The sequence below is a fragment of the Drosophila guanche genome, unplaced genomic scaffold (assembly GCF_900245975.1).
Source record: "Drosophila guanche unplaced genomic scaffold, DGUA_6, whole genome shotgun sequence".
Lineage (NCBI taxonomy): Eukaryota > Metazoa > Arthropoda > Insecta > Diptera > Drosophilidae > Drosophila > Drosophila guanche.
The window spans coordinates 1,665,736-1,686,699 of record NW_022995755.1 but is presented as its reverse complement, the minus strand read 5'-3'; the positions used below and the strand labels follow the sequence as shown (position 1 = coordinate 1,686,699).

Genomic DNA, 20,964 nt, shown 5'->3' with positions numbered 1-20,964 from the left:
ATTGATTGCTACCGAAAAATAAACTGAAACTGCCAGGATGTGTCTGTGCAGGACTTTGTCTGGTGCACAAAACCACAAGCCAAACACCAGGCACGTTCTTGCCTAAAACATGCTACGAAGGTCAGCTGCAGGGGGCGGACAGGTGTCCTGTGTGTGTGCGACGCGCAAAAGTCATTAAGTGTGGCCTGAAAGTGCGATGTACAGACAAAAGCTGAGGCCACAACAACAGCACAGGACACACACGCAGACACATATTATTTTATGATGACAAACTCTCGACGAGATGGTTACCCAGCATATAGGGAGTTAGTCCCACGGGAACACTCTCTCTCCTCCTCTCTCTCTCTCTCTCTCTGAAGTCTCTGCCCAAAAGTTTGACTTTCAAAGTGCCAGCAGGACTACCCTGGAGCTGGAGCTGGAGCTGTGCTTGTTCCTATAACGAGAACATCAGCTATGTGCGCCGTAACGAGGTTCATGTTTAATGGCCGTGCAAAGGACGTGGAGTAGAAGGGGAACTTCGTCCAGGCTCCTGTCTCATGTCCCAGCTACAAAGGCCAGCTCCAAAAAGACATGCACTAATATCACACCGTAGTGCTGCTGCTGCTGCTGTCCGTTCTGTAACACTCCGCCTGTTCGTGTGGCATGCACCATGTTTGGGCTTACAGCTTGAACCTGACACAGAAAATTGTATTTTAATGATGGGGCCATAGCGTCACTGGCAAACGACAAGGGGACAACCGAGCAGGACAACCCATAGAACGCCCTGGACTCCTACCCATAGCCTGCCCCCATTCAAGACGTTAATAAAGCGATGCAACGCAGCAAATTCCAACCGAAAGCGCTCTCGGCGAGGAGCAAATGAAGTTGTAACTGCCTGCAGCACTCCCAGCTCCTGCCTGGTCCTATCCTGACTGCAGTCAGCTTCGTGTTTGTCTGACATTTTTTTGGTGCGATGCCATTTCATGCCTTGCAGCAGGTGCATGCATCAGCAGCAGCCAGCAGCCAGCAGGCAGCAGCTAAGGCACAGCAGAGCACACAGCTGAACGTCTACAAACGAATTGCTGTCCGTGCAACAGCCAAGTCAAGTCTCCTGTGGCATCGCATATTCCATTCCAATTGCATTGCCGCCGCCCCTGGCTGCCTGCCCTTTCGACTAGCTTTCCATTTAATCAGAGGACACATCCACAGGCGGTAGTGTGTGGCCTCCCGTGTGTGATTTGTGTAGCATTTTTGTGGCATAAGTAAACTTGTTTATGCCTTGCTGCAGTCATAATTGTGGTTAATGGGGCAAGTCATGGCAAGAACTCTAACTGAGGGCAGAGTAACGGGCCCGATAGGGTGCCAGGGGAGGTGCCCTGAGCAGCATTTTTATTTGTTCTCCAGTTTGCCCACTTCTCACATGTTATATTTCCATGCACAATAAATATTTTCCACGAAGTTCAATCAACATTACAGCGCTCTAAGGATAGCTAACATTTTCTGTAAATATTTTCAGTTGAAGCCCTCGAAGAGGCCCCAAATGATGGAGACGCTGACGAGGATGACGAAGATGATGACGATGTGGAGAACGAGGAATTCGAGGAGCAGAGTAAGCGCAAATCTGTGATAAATATGAAAATAATTTACGGAAATTTCAACTAATAAATGGCAATCTCTACCCAGATAAAGGACTCACCGAGAAAACGTTCAAATTTGATGATTTCGCCCGCAGGTAAATGGGAGCCGAGCCGAGCCCAGCCCAAGGTTCAGCTCAGCGTTGAAGGGAATGGAAAGTTTTCGAATCAAGGCCAGCCGCTTGGACAATTTTGTGTGAATGGGCTGGGAGGGGGAGGGGGGCTATGGCTGCGGCTGCGGCTGCGGCTGGCTGCTTATGCCTGTTATTTGAAAAGTTCTCATGGTAGTCGGGGTCCATCGGTTGGTTCTTGCACTGGGAGGTTCGTGTTGAAAATTGTAATTGTATTTTTAATTGAAAGGCAGAGGGCCAGTGCTACACAGCCCGTGGCTACTAATTAAGGATTAGTGTCAGAAATTACTTGTGCCAAAAGTTTTATGGCCGCGGAACGCCAACTGGGGAACGGGGAACCAGAGTGGAGCGGCGTGGATCGCTCACAGCTGCCGCAGGCAGGCCACAGCTTAGATTCCAGATCCCAGCAGCAACAGTACACAGTACCGTCCCGTCCCGTCCGGTGCCCCACAGCATTAACCATTATAATAAAATGACGTCAAGTTGGTTTTTGGTTTGCTTTATTTTAATTGTTCTGCCACTCGCATTGTTGTTGCTGTTGTTTCAAATGTTTCTAAAACTTTTCCTTGGGCTGGGCTCCGTTTTGGAGCTGTTCTGTGGCGGCTGTGGGTTTTGCTTTGTGGGGGTGTTGGGGGTGATTTAAACTCTTAAATCATAATTAGTTAAATTTAGCATAATTCAATTGGAGTTTGTAGTCCCTTTATCTATATATTTTGTCCCACAGATTGCTGCACCCAAAGATTGTACGCGCCTGCACTTTGGTGCTCACAGACTGGACACAAATACCCACCAGATCCCTCAAGGCTGCTGTTACCGTGCTCCATCGCATCGCCTATGGCTGCTCCTGTCCGGGCATGCTCTTCCAGGTGAGCCAGAAGCAACGTTGCACCTAATTGCAGGACTCTTCTTGGTTGCTTGGTCCCTCTCTCTCTCTCTCTGTCAATGCTCCACGGCCACGCTTTTAATTCTTTTGGCCAGCGACCTGCACATAAATCAAAGTCAAATGCAAAAACAAATGCCGCGGCTTAGCTGCTCCCTCGACATTCGCTGCGGCTCATTTTTTTTTTGTTACACGCCCTAGACAGTGCAGTGAGAGAAAGTATGGCTGGAAAGGAAGTTGAAAGCATCTATGAATATATTTTTAAACATATTTATGAATGTAAATTCAACAAATTCAACTTTTAAATTTGAGCAGAATTAAATGCTTCAACAAATGTACTAAAAGTAGAGTTGAATGTTGTTGAAATGTTGTTGAAATGTTGTTGAAATTTTCCCCTCGTGTACTTTCTTTCACTGTCGCTGCTTTTCATTTCATTTTTATGGTAATTTGTACAAATTAAGCGCAACCTTTTTTTTCTTATTTTTTCCATTCTTTTTTTCTATTTGTGCTCAGCCACAAACGATATTTGCAGCGAGTTCTTTACGAGTTAAGCGTACATTTATATATACATTGTGCGCTCCTCCAGTGCTCATTGGTCCCTTTTAGACCCCCCCCATCAGACTTCACATTTGGAATTTGAACTTTTTAAGCCTTTCACGCGCTGCCTTTGGTGGAGCTCCTCAAATATTCAAATGTCTGTGTTTGAGTTTGTAGCAGTGTATACCCGCCCAGCGGCATGGGGCATATCAAATTTACTAAGCAGCCTGACATTTTCCGTGCTTTAATTAAGAGTCAAAATACTGGAGTTACTTTTGGGTTTGAATAGGACAAGAAATGACTCCCTTTTTGGTGCACTTTTGTAGTGTATTTTTACGGCTGGCAGTGCTTTTTAGTACTCGCTCGAAGTTTCTTTCTTCAACTGCTTATGCTGCTTTTCACGGCTGGCAATTAAACTTTTCTTCCTTTTTTTTTGGGTTTTTGTGTTGGTTCAGAGTTCATAAATCACATTCAGCAGCAGGCGGCTGCCGCGTGGCCTTCTCCTTAACCCTGCCGCGATTTGTTCTCTCTTTTGGCTTTAAGCGGCTTTCTCTCTGCTTAAAGCCTTTGGTTTTGAGTCATTGAGCAGCCTGCAGAATGGCTAATCACTAAAGCAGCCGAAAAACGGCAGCAGCTAGAGGCAAACAAAGCCGATATTCCAGAAAGTGTTTCGTCCAGCCAGGCAGCTCTGGCATATCAGCGTCATCTAAGCCGGCTCACTGTCTGGCAGACAAGGACAATGCTGACAAGAGAACGAGCTGTGGCTGCTGCTGCTGCTGCTCTAGCTATCCATTTCAGTGTGTAAGCAGACTCCTCCTGGCACAAAAGTAGCATCATATGCAAAGTCAAAACCACTAATGGGTCTGCGCAATCATAGGATAAATTAAATTCCAAATACGGACGACAGAGTCAACGAAGACAACAAACGATACACAGAGCAGGGGTAGAGCTGAAGCTTTTAGGGTTGGATGTGGGGGTTTGGTGTGGCATTTATAAAGTTTTTGCCAACTGCAAATGATATCTTGCTCAGACAGAGCCAGAGCCAGAGCCCAACCGCAGGAGCGGGCAGTGGCAGGCAACCACAGAAGGGCGCCCCAAACCCACTCGATGCTACAGTCTGGCTGCTCCTGCTGCTGTGGCTGTCCCTGTCTTTGCTGAAACTTTTCATTTGAATATGAAGAACTCACTCTACCTCTACCATCCACAGGCCAAGCTGTTTCGCATCTTTCAACAAGTTCTCAGCGTGGAACGTGACGCCCATCAGGAGGAGCTGCGTCGCCTGGGCATCTATGTGGTGCGCAAATTTGTCGACGTGGCACCAACTAATCCCAAAATCTATGCAGAGTTATTATTTTACAAAGGCATCAGGGAGGCAAATGAGCTCGAGACTGGCTATTGTGATGCCTATGAAGCGTAAGTATGGCCAGAAGACACACTCACTCCGGCCCATTGGCTTTGGGTTGCTAGTTGGGTTGCTGCCTGCCCTGCTGCCCCATTGTCTTGTTGGGGTTAAAAGGGCCCATCATCATCACAATGGCCGCATGATTGACTGAGCCAGAGCCAGAGCCGTTGGCTTCATCGTCTGTCGTTTAGTTGCCAGATGATAAATGATGACCAGCGCAGGCCATATCCAGAGAGCAGCCAGAACTCTACCCAACTCATTCTATTTGCATACCGTACAGCCCCCCAGTCAAAAGGGTGCAAGGACAGCACCCGACCCCCCGGCAGAGCAAGCCAAAATCATGACTAAAACGTGCACCATAAAATATATTTCTGTTGCTTCACAGAAGAGTGGAGTGAAGTGTAGCTCTGCTAGGGATGGACAACAGCGAGGGACATGGATGTGCATTTATCGATTTATATTTCTAAAAGTCTTTTAAGGAATGTCTTGCACAAGTGTCGAGACAATGCTGATGATTATGCTACATTCTAGCAACGTTTAAATCAACTTTTTCACACTCTTTGGCTGGTGAAGACGATCCCTAAAGATCGGAGTCCATTTTATGTTTTTTTCGATATTTATTTCGATATTAAATCTGTTCGCTGTTCATCACTACACAACACCTAGCCATCCCAGCTATGTTTTAATCATCTTCTCCGCATTCTTTTGCCCAGAAGTTGCTCTTCCATCGTCCATCTTGCATATTTATCTATGATATGTTGTGTCGATGTTTTCTGCAGTCATCGATATATCTTCGTTGTTCATCCCTAACCGAACCCTTCTTCTAACTTGTGGTCTTTGCATTCCCTTTTTTTGTCTTTTAGTGGCACCAAAGGCGCTTGGAGCGAGGAGCAGGAGTCGGAGCTGCGCTTTCTGTTTGAGGAGAATCAACGCAATCCCGAAACCGATAAGGGTAACTATGGCACATTGGGACACACGAGAGGGAGACTTCTCCCAGTGTGAATTAAGACTCCGTTTTACAGTAAATGAATAGAAGCAATCAGAGCTGCTCGGGGGGGGGGGGGGGGGGAGGGACACTCGAGAGCAGCTTGGAGCTTGGGGTAGCTGGGCAAACAATAGCAAAAAGCATTGCAACCCAATTGTGTCTGCTCTTTCAGATGTGATTGATTGGATTCTGGACAATTTGGCCGACAAGACACGCACTCGACGTGGTGTCCTCAAGAAGATGAAGGAGTTGGGTCTGCAATTCAAGGCGCCCACCAAACGCTCTACAAAGTCCGGGCAGAGTGGAAAAAACCTTTGGCAGCCGGAAGAGGATGAAATGCTAAGAAGCTTATACGATCAATATCGCATCGAGCCGGGTAAGGGGACAGCAATTTATTTGTCCTACCAGCAGGCAGTGTCCTGAATGCTCTTACTTTGCTCTATCTATTGGCAGATTGCCTGCAGCGCATTGTGGAAGAGTTTGGAGAGCAGCGCAGCAAGCAGCAGATCATCAAGAGAATGCTTCAGATTCATTTGATAGCCGACAAGTCGGAGATATTGCCCAGCAAAGGGCGCGGCAAGGGCCGGTCCAAGAGGCAGCAGGAGGAGACGAACAGCGATGGAGACAACGACAGCGATGAGGACATGGAAGAGCCCATGTTTGAGGATGTTGGAGCTGCCACTCAGCGAGAACACAAATCCAGGCCACGTCCGGTGGTGCGCACTCCCCTAGACGTGGGCACGGTCCAAGCTCTAATCGCTCAGGTGGACACGGAAAAGTATCAGCCGGCCATTGAGTGGCTCCAAGAAAGCCTGAACGATGCCAGCGAGGACACGGACGAGCCAGCGGAGGCTGATGATGGTGTGCCGCTGCTGCCTTTGCTGCAGGCCCAAAAGGATGCCATGGAGGATGGCGACTTTCAGAAGGTACTCGTGGCTCTGGGCATGCAGCCGCCAATTGCTGGCATGGAGAATTACTGGCGAGTGCCGACTTATTTGAATGCCGCTGACTTGAAGCTGCGCGCGAGAATCCTGGCCGGTGAGGAGGTGGAAATGGAAGCAGAGAATCTCCAGCAGGAGGACGACGAGGAGGGCTATCTGGACAAGCGCAGCAGGCAGCGTCAGCAGGCCCAAGCGGAGAACATAGCAGCCGAGCAGCAGCGCCGGCTGGACAGCTTAATGTTCAGCAAAAGCGATGACGATGATCAGGCGGAGCAACGAGCGCCGCTCAAAGCAAGGGCAGAGGCAGAGCCAAAGGCCAAACGACAGCGCAAGGGCAAAGCCAAAGCCAAAGCCAAAGCTTTGCAGACAAAGACTGAGTCCGAGGATGAGGCTGAAGTCAATGAAATTGCCCGCAAATTGGCACGCAAGAAACGACAGCCTGATGTGTCCAGCGAGGAGGAGGATGACGAGCCACAGCAGAAAGCAACGAAGCAGCCGAGCAGCGCCAGCACGGATGATTTATTTGAACAATTGAAAACGAAGCGAGCCACTAAAATCAAAGTGGGCGATATGCTGCTAAATGAGTCAACAAAGAAGGTCGTGGAGGAGGCAGACGATGATGCATTTAACTTTAACTCGGAGGACTATCGTGCCAGGCTGCTGGAGCTGGAGGATGAGGCGGATGAGCAGCCGGAGGAAGCGGAGAACAAAGAGAACAACACGAGCAGCAGCAAGGAGAAGCTCCCATCGTTGTCGTCGTCCTTGCAGCGTGCACGTCGCGTTAATGTAATTGACTCGGATAGCGACAACGATGGTGGCGCCTCGCCTGCTGACAGGACAAACAAACGCCCACGCAGCGACGATGGACAAGAATCAGACGAGGCGGAGCAGCAGCAAAGCGACGATGATGCCAATTTTCTCTCTCGCAAAAAGCCAGCCAAAGTCGTCGAGAAGCCAGCCAAGCGGCGACGTGTGGCCGTCATCGATGACGACGACGATGACGATGAGTTTTAATGCACTTCAGTTTTGATTTTTAATTGCATAGCCAGCAAAAGTTAAGCGCCCGAAATAAATGTAACCTTTTTATTGTCAATTGCACATCAGAGCCGAGATGTTTGTTGCATTGTTAAGCTGCTGTTGGTGCCACAATACCCACAGTTGTGTGCAGCCTACTGCTGCGGTGCACTCGTATTGTGAGCCTGCCTGGGGGGGGGGCAACATGGCTAACAAAAGTGAGGCAACGCCACAGTGGCGGCTGTCTGGCAGCAAACATTGCCTATAAAACCGGACTCCCAGTATCCAACCATTTCTGTTACCTCTGCCATTCCTTTGTTGACTTGATGGCATTTTGTGCCGGTCCATTGTCGTGCACCCCACACACACACACACACACACTGCTCCTGCCTCGAGTGCCTTTTGTGTGCGTCTGCTAATTTGGTGGCTTTTGTTGCCTTGGGTTTGGTCTGAGTTCTGAAATGCATTTTGTTAATTTCCAGGCAAAGGGCCAAGTCGGGGTCGAGTCGGAGTTCGAGTGTGGCAGCAGCATGTCCGGACATTTGTGCATTGCCATTTGCAATTGCAACACACACGCACAGAGAGAGAGGCTCAGACATTGTCGCAAGGAATAATGGCACTTAAATGCATTGCATTGTCACGCAGAGAATTGTGTTGGGAAATGTTTCCCTAAGGCATAGAAATTCTTGTATTTTTATTGGATTTTTCGACCTGCTGTCAAGTTTTTATTGTCACGTTTTATTGGCAAATTGGGTCTGATTGTGGGTGGCCGGCCAGGCTTAAAGTCGAAGCCAGCTGTCTGCGCGGCTTCCGCTCCCGCCTTGCAATCAGCGATGGCATTAACTCAATTAAGTGCATAAATTTGAGAAGAATAAGTAGCTATGTGTGTTGGCTTAGGTACTACATTTACATGGCGGACGTGTGCGTGTGTGTGTGTGTGTGTGTGTGTGTGTGTGCCCCCAAGATGTCACATTATTAATTTCAAGATGGCGCGGCACTCAATTTAAAAAGGCAACAGCGAGACGCTGATGAGCAGCTCATAATTTATTTCATTAATTTAATCAACCTCCCTGGCACATGTCAACTGCATGAGCTGATGCCCGCCCGCCTCTTCAGCCCTGCGGATGAGGATGAGGAGTTCGTGGAACTGAGGAGTTCGCGCCCCCCGCCACTGCCTGTCGGTAGGTGTGTCAAAGAGGCACAGCAACAACAAAATGTTTCAAATCACTTAATACATCGTAAATTATGGCAAGTCAGGGTTGGGGCTGAAGCTCTCTCTCTCTCTTACTTTTTTTTGCTGTGCCAAAGGCAGTTCATTAAACCCTCCGCAGCCAAGACAAATACAAGGCAAGAGTATGTAAATACGTAAGTACATGTGTATGTGCATGCTGGAGTGATGTGCGTTCGTGAGCATAATAAACTGTAAACTGTAACGGTTTTCATTAGGAGCCGCAACAACAGCGAAACAAGCAACGCAAATGTGAGCACGCGGGCAAAAGGGGCGAGAGAGAGAGAGAGAGTGAGCGGGAGAGAAAAAGAGTTATTGCCGAGCCTTTTCACACGCTCTTTCTCCATCATTAGAACAAAGGCCGAGCATATAGCAAGAGTGGCAGAGGATTAACCTAATCTCGGGACTATAAAGGAGACTTTATTGTGACACAAACACACACACACACACACAAAAGTAGCGACTTTTCGTCATAATGGGAATGGGAATGGGAATGGGAATGGGAATGAGCGTGGCGCTGACAAGGGAGCGAACGTGGCATATGCAGATGATGCCATTGTTTGATGAGTCTCTCTTCCCCCACATGCCCCACCCATCCTCCCTCCATTGTATGCCCGCTGGCACATGTTTTTCTAACAATCACACAATGTTTATGCAACAACAAAAACTTTTTATACACCGCGTCGCTCGTCGCGGCTCAAATTGAAGCAGATTTTTGGGGCATAAGACAAAAAGCGCCTTTGACGTGTGATAAACACTTCCAGCACAGTCTGCCCGGAAAGCTGGAGCCTCGAGGAGGAGGAGCAGATGAAAGCACTTTTGGCAACACAACAACTTCACCGACTCTTCGCTATGGTGAACATTTCTCTGTGACAAAAAACAGTTCACTTTTGTGAAATCATAAGAAAGGAGGGGCAAAGAACGTGAAGTCTTTGACTTAAGTTGCAATACACTTGCGGGGGTACTTGGGAGAGTATTTGTGTGGGAGGATAATATCGTGCAGAAGATATTCAGTCGGGGAATGGCAGATTAACAGAAGACGAAGAATTAAGAAGGGTTCCTGGCTCTTGGGTGGATTTTAACACGATTAAAACTGCTGCAAGCTAGGGAATGTAAGTCAACGAATGACGAAAGATTAAGAGTATAATAAGCCCTAGATATTCACCATTAAACGTAAGCAACTCTTGGCTCTAAATATAAACTCGGAACTACTTAGGTAAATTGTTGCATCACTGCCACCTTTATGGTATTTTTCGCTATTAAAATATATCAAAATTGTTTGTAGATATTTTCAGAGTGCCTTCATCTAGCTTCACTCTCAACAACTTTCTACCAGTAACGTTCCTCTGCCTCTGCCTCTGCCCCTGCCCTATCCTGCTGGGCTAACTAAGGGCGTGACATAAAAGTGTCGGAGGATAATTGTAAAAAGCGTTTGTCATGCACTCTTTAGCCTGAGCTCCTTTACGGCACGGCACAATGACAATCCTGAACGGCCTTTGTTAGCCCCCAATGGATCGAACTAACCAGCCCCAGCTCCAACCCACCCCACCAAATCCCCTTGTTGGCAGCAGCTTATGCCCAAACTTTGTGGACACTTTCCTTGCGCCTGATGAGGGTTGGCAGGAGACTGGCAGGAGACTGGGTAGGCTGCTGCCCCCTCGGACCTCTTAAGCCAACTAATTGTTATTGTAGTTTATGTTGTGTGTCCTCGTACAAAGGCACTTTTAGTGGCCCTGACATCAACGTATGGGATTTATCGTTTTGAAAGGCCGATTCCCCATGTCTAGCGTGGATTTGAACTTGGAAAAATCTTACAATTAGCCTAATGGCTGTCAGTCTTTGCAGTCATTTTAAGATGCTTGAAGAGGGTTCTCATACATTGGGTAGATATTTATAGCAGACAGAGGGAAGTGGATAGGAATCAATGTTATGTTAGTTGATGTTAGTTCTAAAAGTAAGCGCAGGTGATTTACCGTATGTAAATGGCGCTGTTGTTGCTAGTAGCAAGCGGGGGTGGGTAATAAACTTGCATGTTAAGGCCGCTCGCGAGCGCCGTATGGATCGTGAGAGCGAGCGCTAACATCGCTGTAAAGTCTACAGTGCAGACTAACATCACTGTAGATGGTGTGCTAAAGGCACTGTAGACGGGTGAGCTAACTGTTGCCATACAGTCTGTTATCAGGAATCAGAAGCAGCCTGTTACACTAAGCTGCTAACAGTGCTGCTGCCCTGTTAGTCGGAACAGTCTGTAATTAGTGTAAATTTTCTTCTTTGTAAAATCAGTTAAATTGCCATAATTGTAGCTGGTCTTTAGCTACTACAAAGTAAACAAATTAAAGTATAATTTATTGGTTGTCTCGGTTGGAGGCGGGAGGACCACTTCGACAGCTCCCAAACCATTTTGTAACGAAAATCCCCCCAAAGTTGCCATTTTTGTTGAATGTTTGCCTTGTTCTTGGGTCGCTGCCATAAATTGCCATATGATTTAGGCTGCTCTGAGTCGCTTTGGACAGAGTTTTGTGCAGCCCCTTGATTTTGCGCCAGATATTTTACACTTAACGAGTCATAAATAATTGCGCCGCTTCGCCATTGTCGTCCCTCGCCGAACCACTTGGCTTGCGCCAATTAAAACTTGAATTATAAGGCCCCCAAACAAATCGCAAAGATGTGGGCCTTGGTCTGGGGAGTTGAGGCATAAATTTTCACTTGCCAAAAAGTTCTGCCCCTCGTCTGTGTGGATTTATAACAAACGAAATGCGGTTAGATGTTGAGTGTCCCAATGCCACTTGCCTGTGGGGAGTTTTTTGGCGTAGAAATTAGCCTGAAAGTTGGATAATTCCAAGTGCCAGTGGTCAAGGGGAAGCGCAGCTTAAAGCTGCAACTGCCAGCGCTTAACACCCCCCAGAAAATATTCCAAATGTTTGCACATTACGCCTCCGCGGCACCTGGAATTGGGCGCGTGTAAATTACCGCTGCATTGTGTAATGCATTTCGTGTGCAACAATTACGCACAAGCCACACACCCACACCCACACACACACACACACACACACTCACACACCAAACAATATTCATGCCCAATTCCAAGCCAACCGAAAGCAAAAAAAAAAACAAACAAAAATTGTTGCACAATTCACAGCCACAGTGATTTTTATTTATGAGCCGCCATTGGATAGTGTCTGTTCTCGGGGGAATGAATGGCAGACAGGTGGGTGGGGGGTGGGGGTGCAGAGAGCCATCGCATTAACAGATTCCCGACAATAAACCAAAATTATGGCATTGGCGTCGGATCTGTTGGCTCTTATTTGCACTGGCACTGCAGCCTTGTTGATTAAATTGATGGCAATTGCCAAGCGCAGATCGGAATCACTTCTGCCTACGCGCCCCCCTTCCCACCCTGTACACCCCCCACTCCCACACTGTTTGCACAGACAAAATGGCGACGCAGGTGGCTGCGGCTGTGGCTGTGCGCCTCCCTTTTTGCCAGCGCCGATTGTCAGTTTGCATTAAAATGTCGAAAACAATTTCGGCTCGAACATTGTTCAGGCCGAGCTTCCCCTAGCTCCCTCCAGTATATAAATCAGTTTCTCCGCCGAACATTTGCCAGCCCCTCCAGGCGGTATAAATAATGGAGCACCTGCTCAGCATGCAAATCGCGACGACGCCGACATTAAGCACTAAACAAATGTGGAATTGTTGGCAAAACGCACAAAAAAAAGACTCACAGTTATTCACTTCTACGTTTTTTTTTGGCATTTTTAATATGTTTGCTCGCTGTTTGCCTTGCTTTTGCTTCTCTTTTGGTTTTTCTTTTTCCTTTTCCTTTCCCTTTGCTTTTGCCCCGTTTACGTGCCTGAGTTTACGGTTTATATCCCCCAGCTACGTGTCCCCCTTCTATGATCCGCGCTGCTCCCTGTCCCTGTGGTAAATTTGCAAAATGCGTGAGCAGACTAGCTGGATGTGCCAGAGCCTAGCCACTGCTCGAAATATTCCGCTAAATCTCGCGAAATGAAACTCCACAATTGCAGATGGAAAACTGCTTTGAAACGGCCTTTTGGAATGAAATATGTGCAGCAATAAATGCTTAAAAACAATGTTTAAATGTCAACAGAAATGCGAAATGAATGTCTTAAAAATATATATTAAAAAGACACAGACAACAGGGAAGCCAGTTCCCTTTTTGGGTGTGAAATTCTTTGCCAATCAATAATCAAATTAAATGATTTTTGCCTCTGACCGCTGGCAAGAGCCACGTGGAATGTGTGGAATTATTAATATCCAAATAACAATCCATATGCCGGAGCAGAAGGAAAGGTTAAGCTAATCAACTGCTCAACGTTCAACGAGGGTTGCTGCCCCTCGTGCAACACAGAGAGACAGAGAGAGAGAGAGAGACAGCGAAGTGGGAGCTGCCTGGTAACAAGATTAAAAACCTTTCAGCGTCGGAAATTGAATTCAAATTCGACACACAAAAGTATGCACGGGGCACAGCATTGAAGGCTTTTTCACTTCTATTTTTTTGTGTGTGCAAGCGCCAACCAGAGGCAGGGCGGAGGCAGACAAAGTCGCAGCCATCTTGGCAGCAAAATGACAAATCGAGGCGGGGCAGACTTGCAGCAGCAGGAAGCAGGAAGAGGAGCATGTGTGAGGGCAAAAGAATGAGTAAATGCCACTTGGAAGTCAAGCAGCAGCACTAACACTCAGCCGAAGATATGAACGTGCCCAGCAGCAGTCCGACGGACAGACAGCAGGCGGACAAAGGCTTACAGCAAGTTCGCTTATAACTCATACGCCTAGTGGCCCCAGCCCCTGCCCCTGCCCCTGCCCTTCCATTGTGTTGTTGTGCGCTCAGCATAGTCGAATTTCAAGTTTTAAGTATTATTACATTCCTCTACCCTTTTCAAACGAAATTTGTCTGCGTATTTTTTACTCTCTCTCTCTCTCTGGCAGGGAGGAGGTTTTCTGGTTTTTTTATTCTTATTTTTATTGACTTTTTGGCGAGGACTCGATGTCGAGTTTGACTTTCAGCGTTTTCAAGTGCACGTGTCGGGGGCAGGGAATGCTTTGCAAATAAGCCAATGGCACAAGTTTGCCTGGCAGTGGCACAGAATGTGCCTGGAGTGCCACACAACACACAGACCGATGAAGCTATTGAACCTACTACACACATCTTTCACTGCATTTGAGCCTTTATGAAAGGAAATCCCAGCCAGCCAAAGACTCCACCAGACTCCGATGCCTGCCGTCTGGCTGCCACTTTATTTAGATTTTTAGTGGCATGTAGCATGTTGTACACTGTTCATCCTTGTCCCCTCCTGCCCACACACACATCCATTTACTATTCATATTTGCACATTAGATTATTGCATGCCTAAGCACATCCTATGTGGCAGGAGCAGGCAGTGCGGAGTCTGTTTGCACTTTGGCTAAACTTTAGCTGCTCGAAACTTGCACAAATGTTTGCCATTTGTGCCATTGGCTTTTGATGTTGCTGTTGCCGTTGTTCGATAATAACGGAAATATCAAATAAATATTATTTTCTATCTTAGCTGCATATCTCTGCTTCTGTCCTGCTGTCCTGCATTCCATATGCGAGCACATTCTGTGTCAGCTTAGTGTTTCGTCTGCACTTCGAAGCCCCTCGAATGCTCGTAGCGAAATACTTTTGGTGTCGAGTGTCGAGCAGCTCTAACTGCCTCGAGTGCTTCTCCACTGACAGACAGGTGACAGGCAGTCGAAGGAAGAATTTGGATACTAAGAAAATATAAACATTCCCGAAATGCAAACTTCGAAGACCCCAAAGTTCATAATGCCAGGGAAATATTTTGCAGAAATCCACCTTGATGAGAGCCTGTTGTAAATACCCCACACAAAAAAACCTCACCCATAATTGCAGCTGCAAGAACTTTCAAGAGCATTAAACTTACACACTCCTGCCTCAAATTTGACGACTCTATTGTCTTCCCTTTTTATTTTTTATTATTATTGTACACATTTTTCTTGACAAAAGTTTCTTGATGCTCTCCTGCGCAGAGATAATTTCTGTGTTTGCATCAAGAATGCACAGGCCGTAGAAGTTACACACGCAGGACGAAGAAAGGATGTGCAGAAGGGCAAGGAGCAGAGGAGACCAAACAAAACACAACACAAAAGGCCAGAAAGCGACGCACACAAAAAAGTGTGGTAAAACTCTTGTCATACGTATGCATAAATATTTCAGTTGAACAAAGGACCAACAAAAACATGAACACAACTAATGGGGCAAGGGCGGGGGAGGCAGCCACAGGACATTCTAAAATTTCAGCAGCTTCTTCTCCCCTGTCCTCTGTACCCTGGCTCCTTATGAAAAAACATTTTGTGGCCACACACAGAGAGACTCATGAGTGTGTGTGTGGGTGTGGGTGTGGCACGGGGGTGGATCGTATAATATTTCATGTACAAGTGTGCTGCTCCTTTGCAAGTGTAATTGTGTGCGTGTGTGTGTGATGGCTGCGTGTATTGTTGTTGATGTGATAAACGCGTCTGGAATTATAATTAAAGCAAATCTATGAATGCCTCTGCCTCTGGCCATGTGTGTGTGTGTGTGTGTGTGTCTTCCCCTATGACTGTTCTCTGTTTTTGTAGTACTTTCTTCGCATTTTACGTGCTTTCATTAAAAATGAAAACATTCCGTCGCCGCCACGACTCGGTTTGGGTTCCTCCCAGCCCCGTCCTGTCCTGCCTGGTTCCCTGGTGCTTCTTAGCAGCAAACGTCGCTAAATTCTAAGTAGACTATAAATGTTTGCTACATGTGTAGGTACAACTGTGTACGTGTGTGTGTGTGCTGTGTGTGTGTGTGTGTGCTTCGTTTCGTGGCTCTTGGCTCGCTGCGGCTGCCGTTGTAATCTTCGTAATAACCACAAAAATTATTATTGTTGTTGTTGCTGTTGCGACGGACAAGGCCACCGCCACTGGCTGCTGCTGTTATTGTTGCTGTAAGTGCCAATATTGTCATTAGAGTGGCTTGTTACGCCAAAAGTAGCAACGGAGAACGTCGAACGGCAACATCTTGCGGCATTTTTCGCATTTGCGTCTTTTATTTGTGTGTATTTTGTTTGGGGCATGCGACACGTTTACACTCCACGGCCGAGCTCCTCGCCACCCTTGGAGCATCATTATTTTCGGCTTCCTTTGTTCATTAAACGAACATGAAACGTTAATTTAATAAAGTCGGCAGGGGGGAGTGCCTGGCTGGAGGGTTTGCGGCGCTTCTAATTGAGCAGCAGAAAAGCTGAACAGACGATGATGCTGAAAGTTGTGTTGAGCAGTTGGCAGCGCAAAACAGGATGCAGTACTTATTAGCCTTAATTTTGGTACGTCTTTTGAGATTATTAAAAATCTACAACCAGTTTTTGCCTTTGAGAGGCTTTGGCCAACATCAACGCTCTACATTTTAGTTTCCCAGCTCAACTAGTTCTAGCAAAAAGCGAAAAGAAAGAAAGGAAACCCCAACTGCGTGTGCCCGAATGTTGGCTCAACCTTTGCCCTTTCAGCAGCCGAGCGAGAGCTATGCAAAGAGCTCATTGAAAAGAATTTGTAAGCCAGCCATAGAAAAGGCCCTATGGCCAGCTTTTTGTATGCTCAGCCAGAGTTGAAGGTGAGTTGTGTGTTGTGGAAATGTCAAGGCAGTGTGCTTAAAGGGAAACGCCCCGAACGAGGCAGACTTTAGTACGTTTTGTTTTATGTTAGTGAAACTTTGCGCAGCTATTAATGTGCCTTACCATGTACTTGCTACAAGGGCACAATATTTGCATTGCAACCTTTTTCGTCCGCGGCTCGATTGAAAGCTCTCTGCCGGCGTCTCTCTCGCGCCGATCTGCTTGTCGCTCTCGTTTGAATTCGCTCTTGTCTGAATTCGCTCTCCGTCGTTCCTGCTTTGTGTTCTGCTGTCGCGCTTGGAGTTCGTATTAAAGCGAATTGGCCCTTGCTCGTTTGTGCATTTCCCACGGATCTCGTGTTTGTTTGAGTTGTGCAGCTTGTCTACTAAAGGGCACAATAATTGCATTGCAACCTTTTTCGTACGCGGCTCGATTGAAAGCTCTCTGCCGGCGTCTCTCTCGCGCCGATCTGCTTGTCGCTCTCGTTTGAATTCGCTCTTGTCTGAATTCGCTCTCCGTCGTTCCTGCTTTGTGTTCTGCTGTCGCGCTTGGAGTTCGTATTAAAGCGAATTGGCCCTTGCTCGTTTGTGCATTTCCCACGGATCTCGTGTTTGTTTGAGTTGTGCAGCTTGTCTACTAAAGGGCACAATAATTGCATTGCAACCTTTTTCGTACGCGGCTCGATTGAAAGCTCTCTGCCGGCGTCTCTCTCGCGCCGATCTGCTTGTCGCTCTCGTTTGAATTCGCTCTTGTCTGAATTCGCTCTCCGTCGTTCCTGCTTTGTGTTCTGCTGTCGCGCGTGGAGTTCGTATTAAAGCGAATTGGCCCTTGCTCGTTTGTGCATTTCCCACGGATCTCGTGTTTGTTTGAGATGTGCAGCTTGTCTACTAAAGGGCACAAGCATGGCATTGCAACCTTTTTCTTCCGCGGCTCGATTGAAAGCTCTCTGCCGGCGTCTCTCTCGCGCCGATCTGCTTGTCGCTCTCGTTTGAATTCGCTCTCCGTCGTTCCTGCTTTGTGTTCTGCTGTCGCGCTTGGAGTTCGTATTAAAGCGAATTGGCCCTTGCTCGTTTGTGCATTTCCCACGGATCTCGTGTTTGTTTGAGTTGTGCAGCTTGTGTACTGCTGAAAGTCTGCCCTGCCCAAAAATAATTGGGCTTGCCCTGCTTCGACTTGTACAGCAACTATTTCTCTGCCTTTTTTCGCTGCTAATAATCTGAATGGATGCAAGGGGTTATAAATGGCGGCGTCAGAAAACTTTGCCAATGGACATAATACGTCCTCGTCTTGGCCATTTTAGTCGCATCCCTACTGGGTGGGGGCGGGCATGCGTTGCCAACAAAATAAAAAGGGAATCAAATAATGGAAAAAAAACTGAGAGAGAGAGAGGGAGAGAAAAAAGTTGTGCAAAGTCCATTAAATACATAAACCAGACCAGCCACGAAATGTTCATGGAAAGCGTATAAAGAAAGTTTTGTAGACAGCAGGCGGAACGGGACGGAACGGAACGGAACGGAACCGGGGGCAACGGGACTAAAGCTATTTATGCTCGCCATATGTGACGCACCCAGCCAACAGTCGGTCCATCGACGAGGCATCGCCATCGCCCGTAATAACTTGATTTGCGCCCATGGGGGCAGAGGACGGACACGGAGTCGGAATCGCCTTTTGGGTGGACAATCGACTATTGGCGCAGATGCAGCATAAAAATGGGCGCGCCCCGCTCTTGGCATCGGGATGGGGTGAATCCTGGCAGGCTGACTGGCAGACTGGCAGACTGGCAGACTGGCTGCGACAAAGGAAGACGGACAATGAAGACGCTGGGTGGACTGCTGCTGCTGCCCCGTCAGCTATTGGGTTATTTATGACTTCCTTTGCATCGGCAAATGGAAAAAGCATTTTCTGTTATTATGCACATTTCTGTCAATGTGGCAGAATTGATTCTCGTTAAAATAACAACTGCAGTGGCGCAACAATACGACCACGCCCACCACAGACTAATATAAAACGCCTCCTCAGACGCAATATTTTTGGAAATTCGAAGCTACAATTGGCTGTCAAAGTAGCTTTAATTGGCATTGGAATGAGGAAAATGAGAGCATAAATGGAGTCAAAAGCCAGAAAATGTGCTCATAAGAATGTAGATAAAAATACTATGCAGTTGCTTTCAGGATCTTTAAATGGAAGATCATTGGCATAACACAGAGTAGAGTCCGTCAGGCCACACAAGTAGCAGACATATTTTTAAATAATTTCCCCAAAATTAATTGCCACTATCTCTACAAGTTTTACTCACTTCCTAGCTCTTTCCTGTTTTTTTTTTTTTCACTCACTCCTCTCTATTGTGTAATTGCCGCTCAACGTCGGGAATTGAGCAACCATCGTGAGTGGCTATTATATATTTTGGCACCACTAAAATATTAATACAGATGACTCCTTTCCCTTTTTGCCAAAGTGTTTTACTTTTCTTGGGTGTGCCTCTGGCTGGCGGTCATAAATTTCTCTCTGGCAAAAGTAAAGCAATTAAAATTTGCATAAAATTCAAATATATTTTCCGGCTTGTCTAAAAACTAAACATCAACAGAGCACACAAAAAAGAGGAAAAAAAATGTATACACACACACACAGAGAAATAAACATGACAGCCACAGAGGACAAACAGAGACACGTTGGGGGAAGTCCTTTGGAATTGAAAAATTACGTCTATGCCATGTAACACTTGTGGCTAAAAGTGAAGTGCACTCGCTCACAAAAATGACAGCTCTCTCTATCTCTCTCTCTCTCTCAGGCACACGAACAAAATAATTACCGAAAATCCAAACCGTAGCCATGCAGCACATAAATCAGATGGAATATACAGCCAGGAAACTATCGTTATATTATGGTTTTAAGTGGGGAATTATTCAAACGTTACGAACAGTATTTAAGGATGTTTTAATCATGTTTTTCCGTTATCGAACCACTACTTACGTCGAGTATCCTGCTCAGACAGCGAGCCTCCAATGATATCGACAAATGCATATTTAATGGAGACTTCTATTTAGTCAGAGCCTTTCTGGAACGTATCACTTTCTCTCTGAATATTTGTTGCCTCTATTTGCTTAGGTTCACTCTGCTAGTGTTTGTGTGGAGTCAGGCAATTTTGCGCATTCATCCCTTTTTCACATCATTTGGGACTTAATCTTGTGTGATGTATTCATGGACTCCTTTTTGCGCCATTAGTTTTGAGTCTATTTGCATAGCTTGGCGGGGAGATTGGCCTGCCATCCTTGCTGTGGAAAATGTTTTCTCAGCTCACACACTGAAATTAATATTCATAATTACGACTTGCGGGTCGCGTTGTCGCGTTGCCATTTCTCATGCTCTTAAATGCTGTCATCATTCACACATGTGAGGGCACATCTATTACGGAGTGCACTTGCAGCCAGCCAGCCGCTGCTCTACACAAAATGCAGATGCATTTTATATTCATAGTTGTGAGTAGAAATTTTTTAAGTTTGCGATCTTGGCCAGCATTATGCACAACAATAAATTTATTCAACACATGCCAAGGCGTGGCAAAGGACGCTCAAAGTGTTTTACAGAATTGTCTCCGAGTGTGAGTGAGTGAGTGGGAACGATGGGATTTGGGTCTGTCTGCGGGCTGTGGGCATGTGGACTGTGGGACATGGGTTGTGGGTTGTGGGTTGTGGGTTGTTGGCTTCGCGCTGCGGGCATGTGGGCTTTCGGTTGGTGGACTGTGGGCCGTGGGTGGTCGACCTGATGATTTATTTGAAGGCTCTAAATTACACTCGCAAAGAGCTTGCTGATATTGCAGTTGTTGATGGCCTACGTGTGCGTGTTTGTGCCTGGGTCGATGTAAATAACAACGAATATCAGCAGGCCCTGCCACTTGATATATATTTAAATACACACCATGGTGTGTATGCTGTGTGTGGATTTATGCAACTAAAACACATTTCAGTTATCTCAGCCATCGGACAACTCATTGGGGGACATAAACAACACGCACGGAACGCAATGCTCTTTCCCAACTCTGCTCTGGCGCGTGTCGATTTAATGTCAATAAATACCCGAGGCAAATACACGCAAATACTTACTCTGCTATTGATAATTCAACTAATTAGCATGCAAGTTAATTATTTCCGATTCGTATGTTGAGCACGAATTGGACATTTTTGCTTTTGTTATGACAGCTGTTTGGCTGTTTAGCTGCGTGCTCGGGGAGGAAATTGCTCTAAAGCTGTTGATACATTTAAATGGACTCACGGCTCTTAGTTTTTAGGATATACATATGGGCTGTTGAGGATATAGCTGTTGCGGTGTGTGCGCTTGTAACATCCGTAGCGTGTTTGGGATTAGCTTTCGGGTCATCTACTGCAGCGCTGAAGGACATATTTTTGTTTATTCAGGATTATTCACAGTGCGCCAGTTTTTGGTACAAATTATTTAATGAAAAATAGCACGAAAAGTTCGGCTGTGTAACAGAACATGGGAAAACAAGTAAAATATTTCAACAAATATTGTACATCAAAGTAGTAACGCATAACTTTAGAGTCAGCCACACATACACAACTAAAAGTTAAACAACATAAC

The 20,964-nt window shown here is 46.6% G+C and overlaps 1 protein-coding gene across 1 annotated transcript in view; it reads left to right on the top strand.

The window, feature by feature from the left end:
* Positions 1–7,594, top strand: part of LOC117589569 (protein timeless homolog) — a 64,192-nt gene extending 56,598 nt beyond the window's left edge. Inside the window, exons 12-18 of the mRNA XM_034281620.1 lie at positions 1,496–1,588; positions 1,663–1,711; positions 2,469–2,610; positions 4,369–4,574; positions 5,427–5,515; positions 5,721–5,924; positions 6,002–7,594. Coding sequence (XP_034137511.1) covers positions 1,496–1,588; positions 1,663–1,711; positions 2,469–2,610; positions 4,369–4,574; positions 5,427–5,515; positions 5,721–5,924; positions 6,002–7,503 — 2,285 coding nt within the window. The 3' untranslated portion in view covers positions 7,504–7,594. The remainder of the gene's footprint in view (positions 1–1,495; positions 1,589–1,662; positions 1,712–2,468; positions 2,611–4,368; positions 4,575–5,426; positions 5,516–5,720; positions 5,925–6,001) is intronic.
* Positions 7,595–20,964: the final 13,370 nt, after the last annotated feature.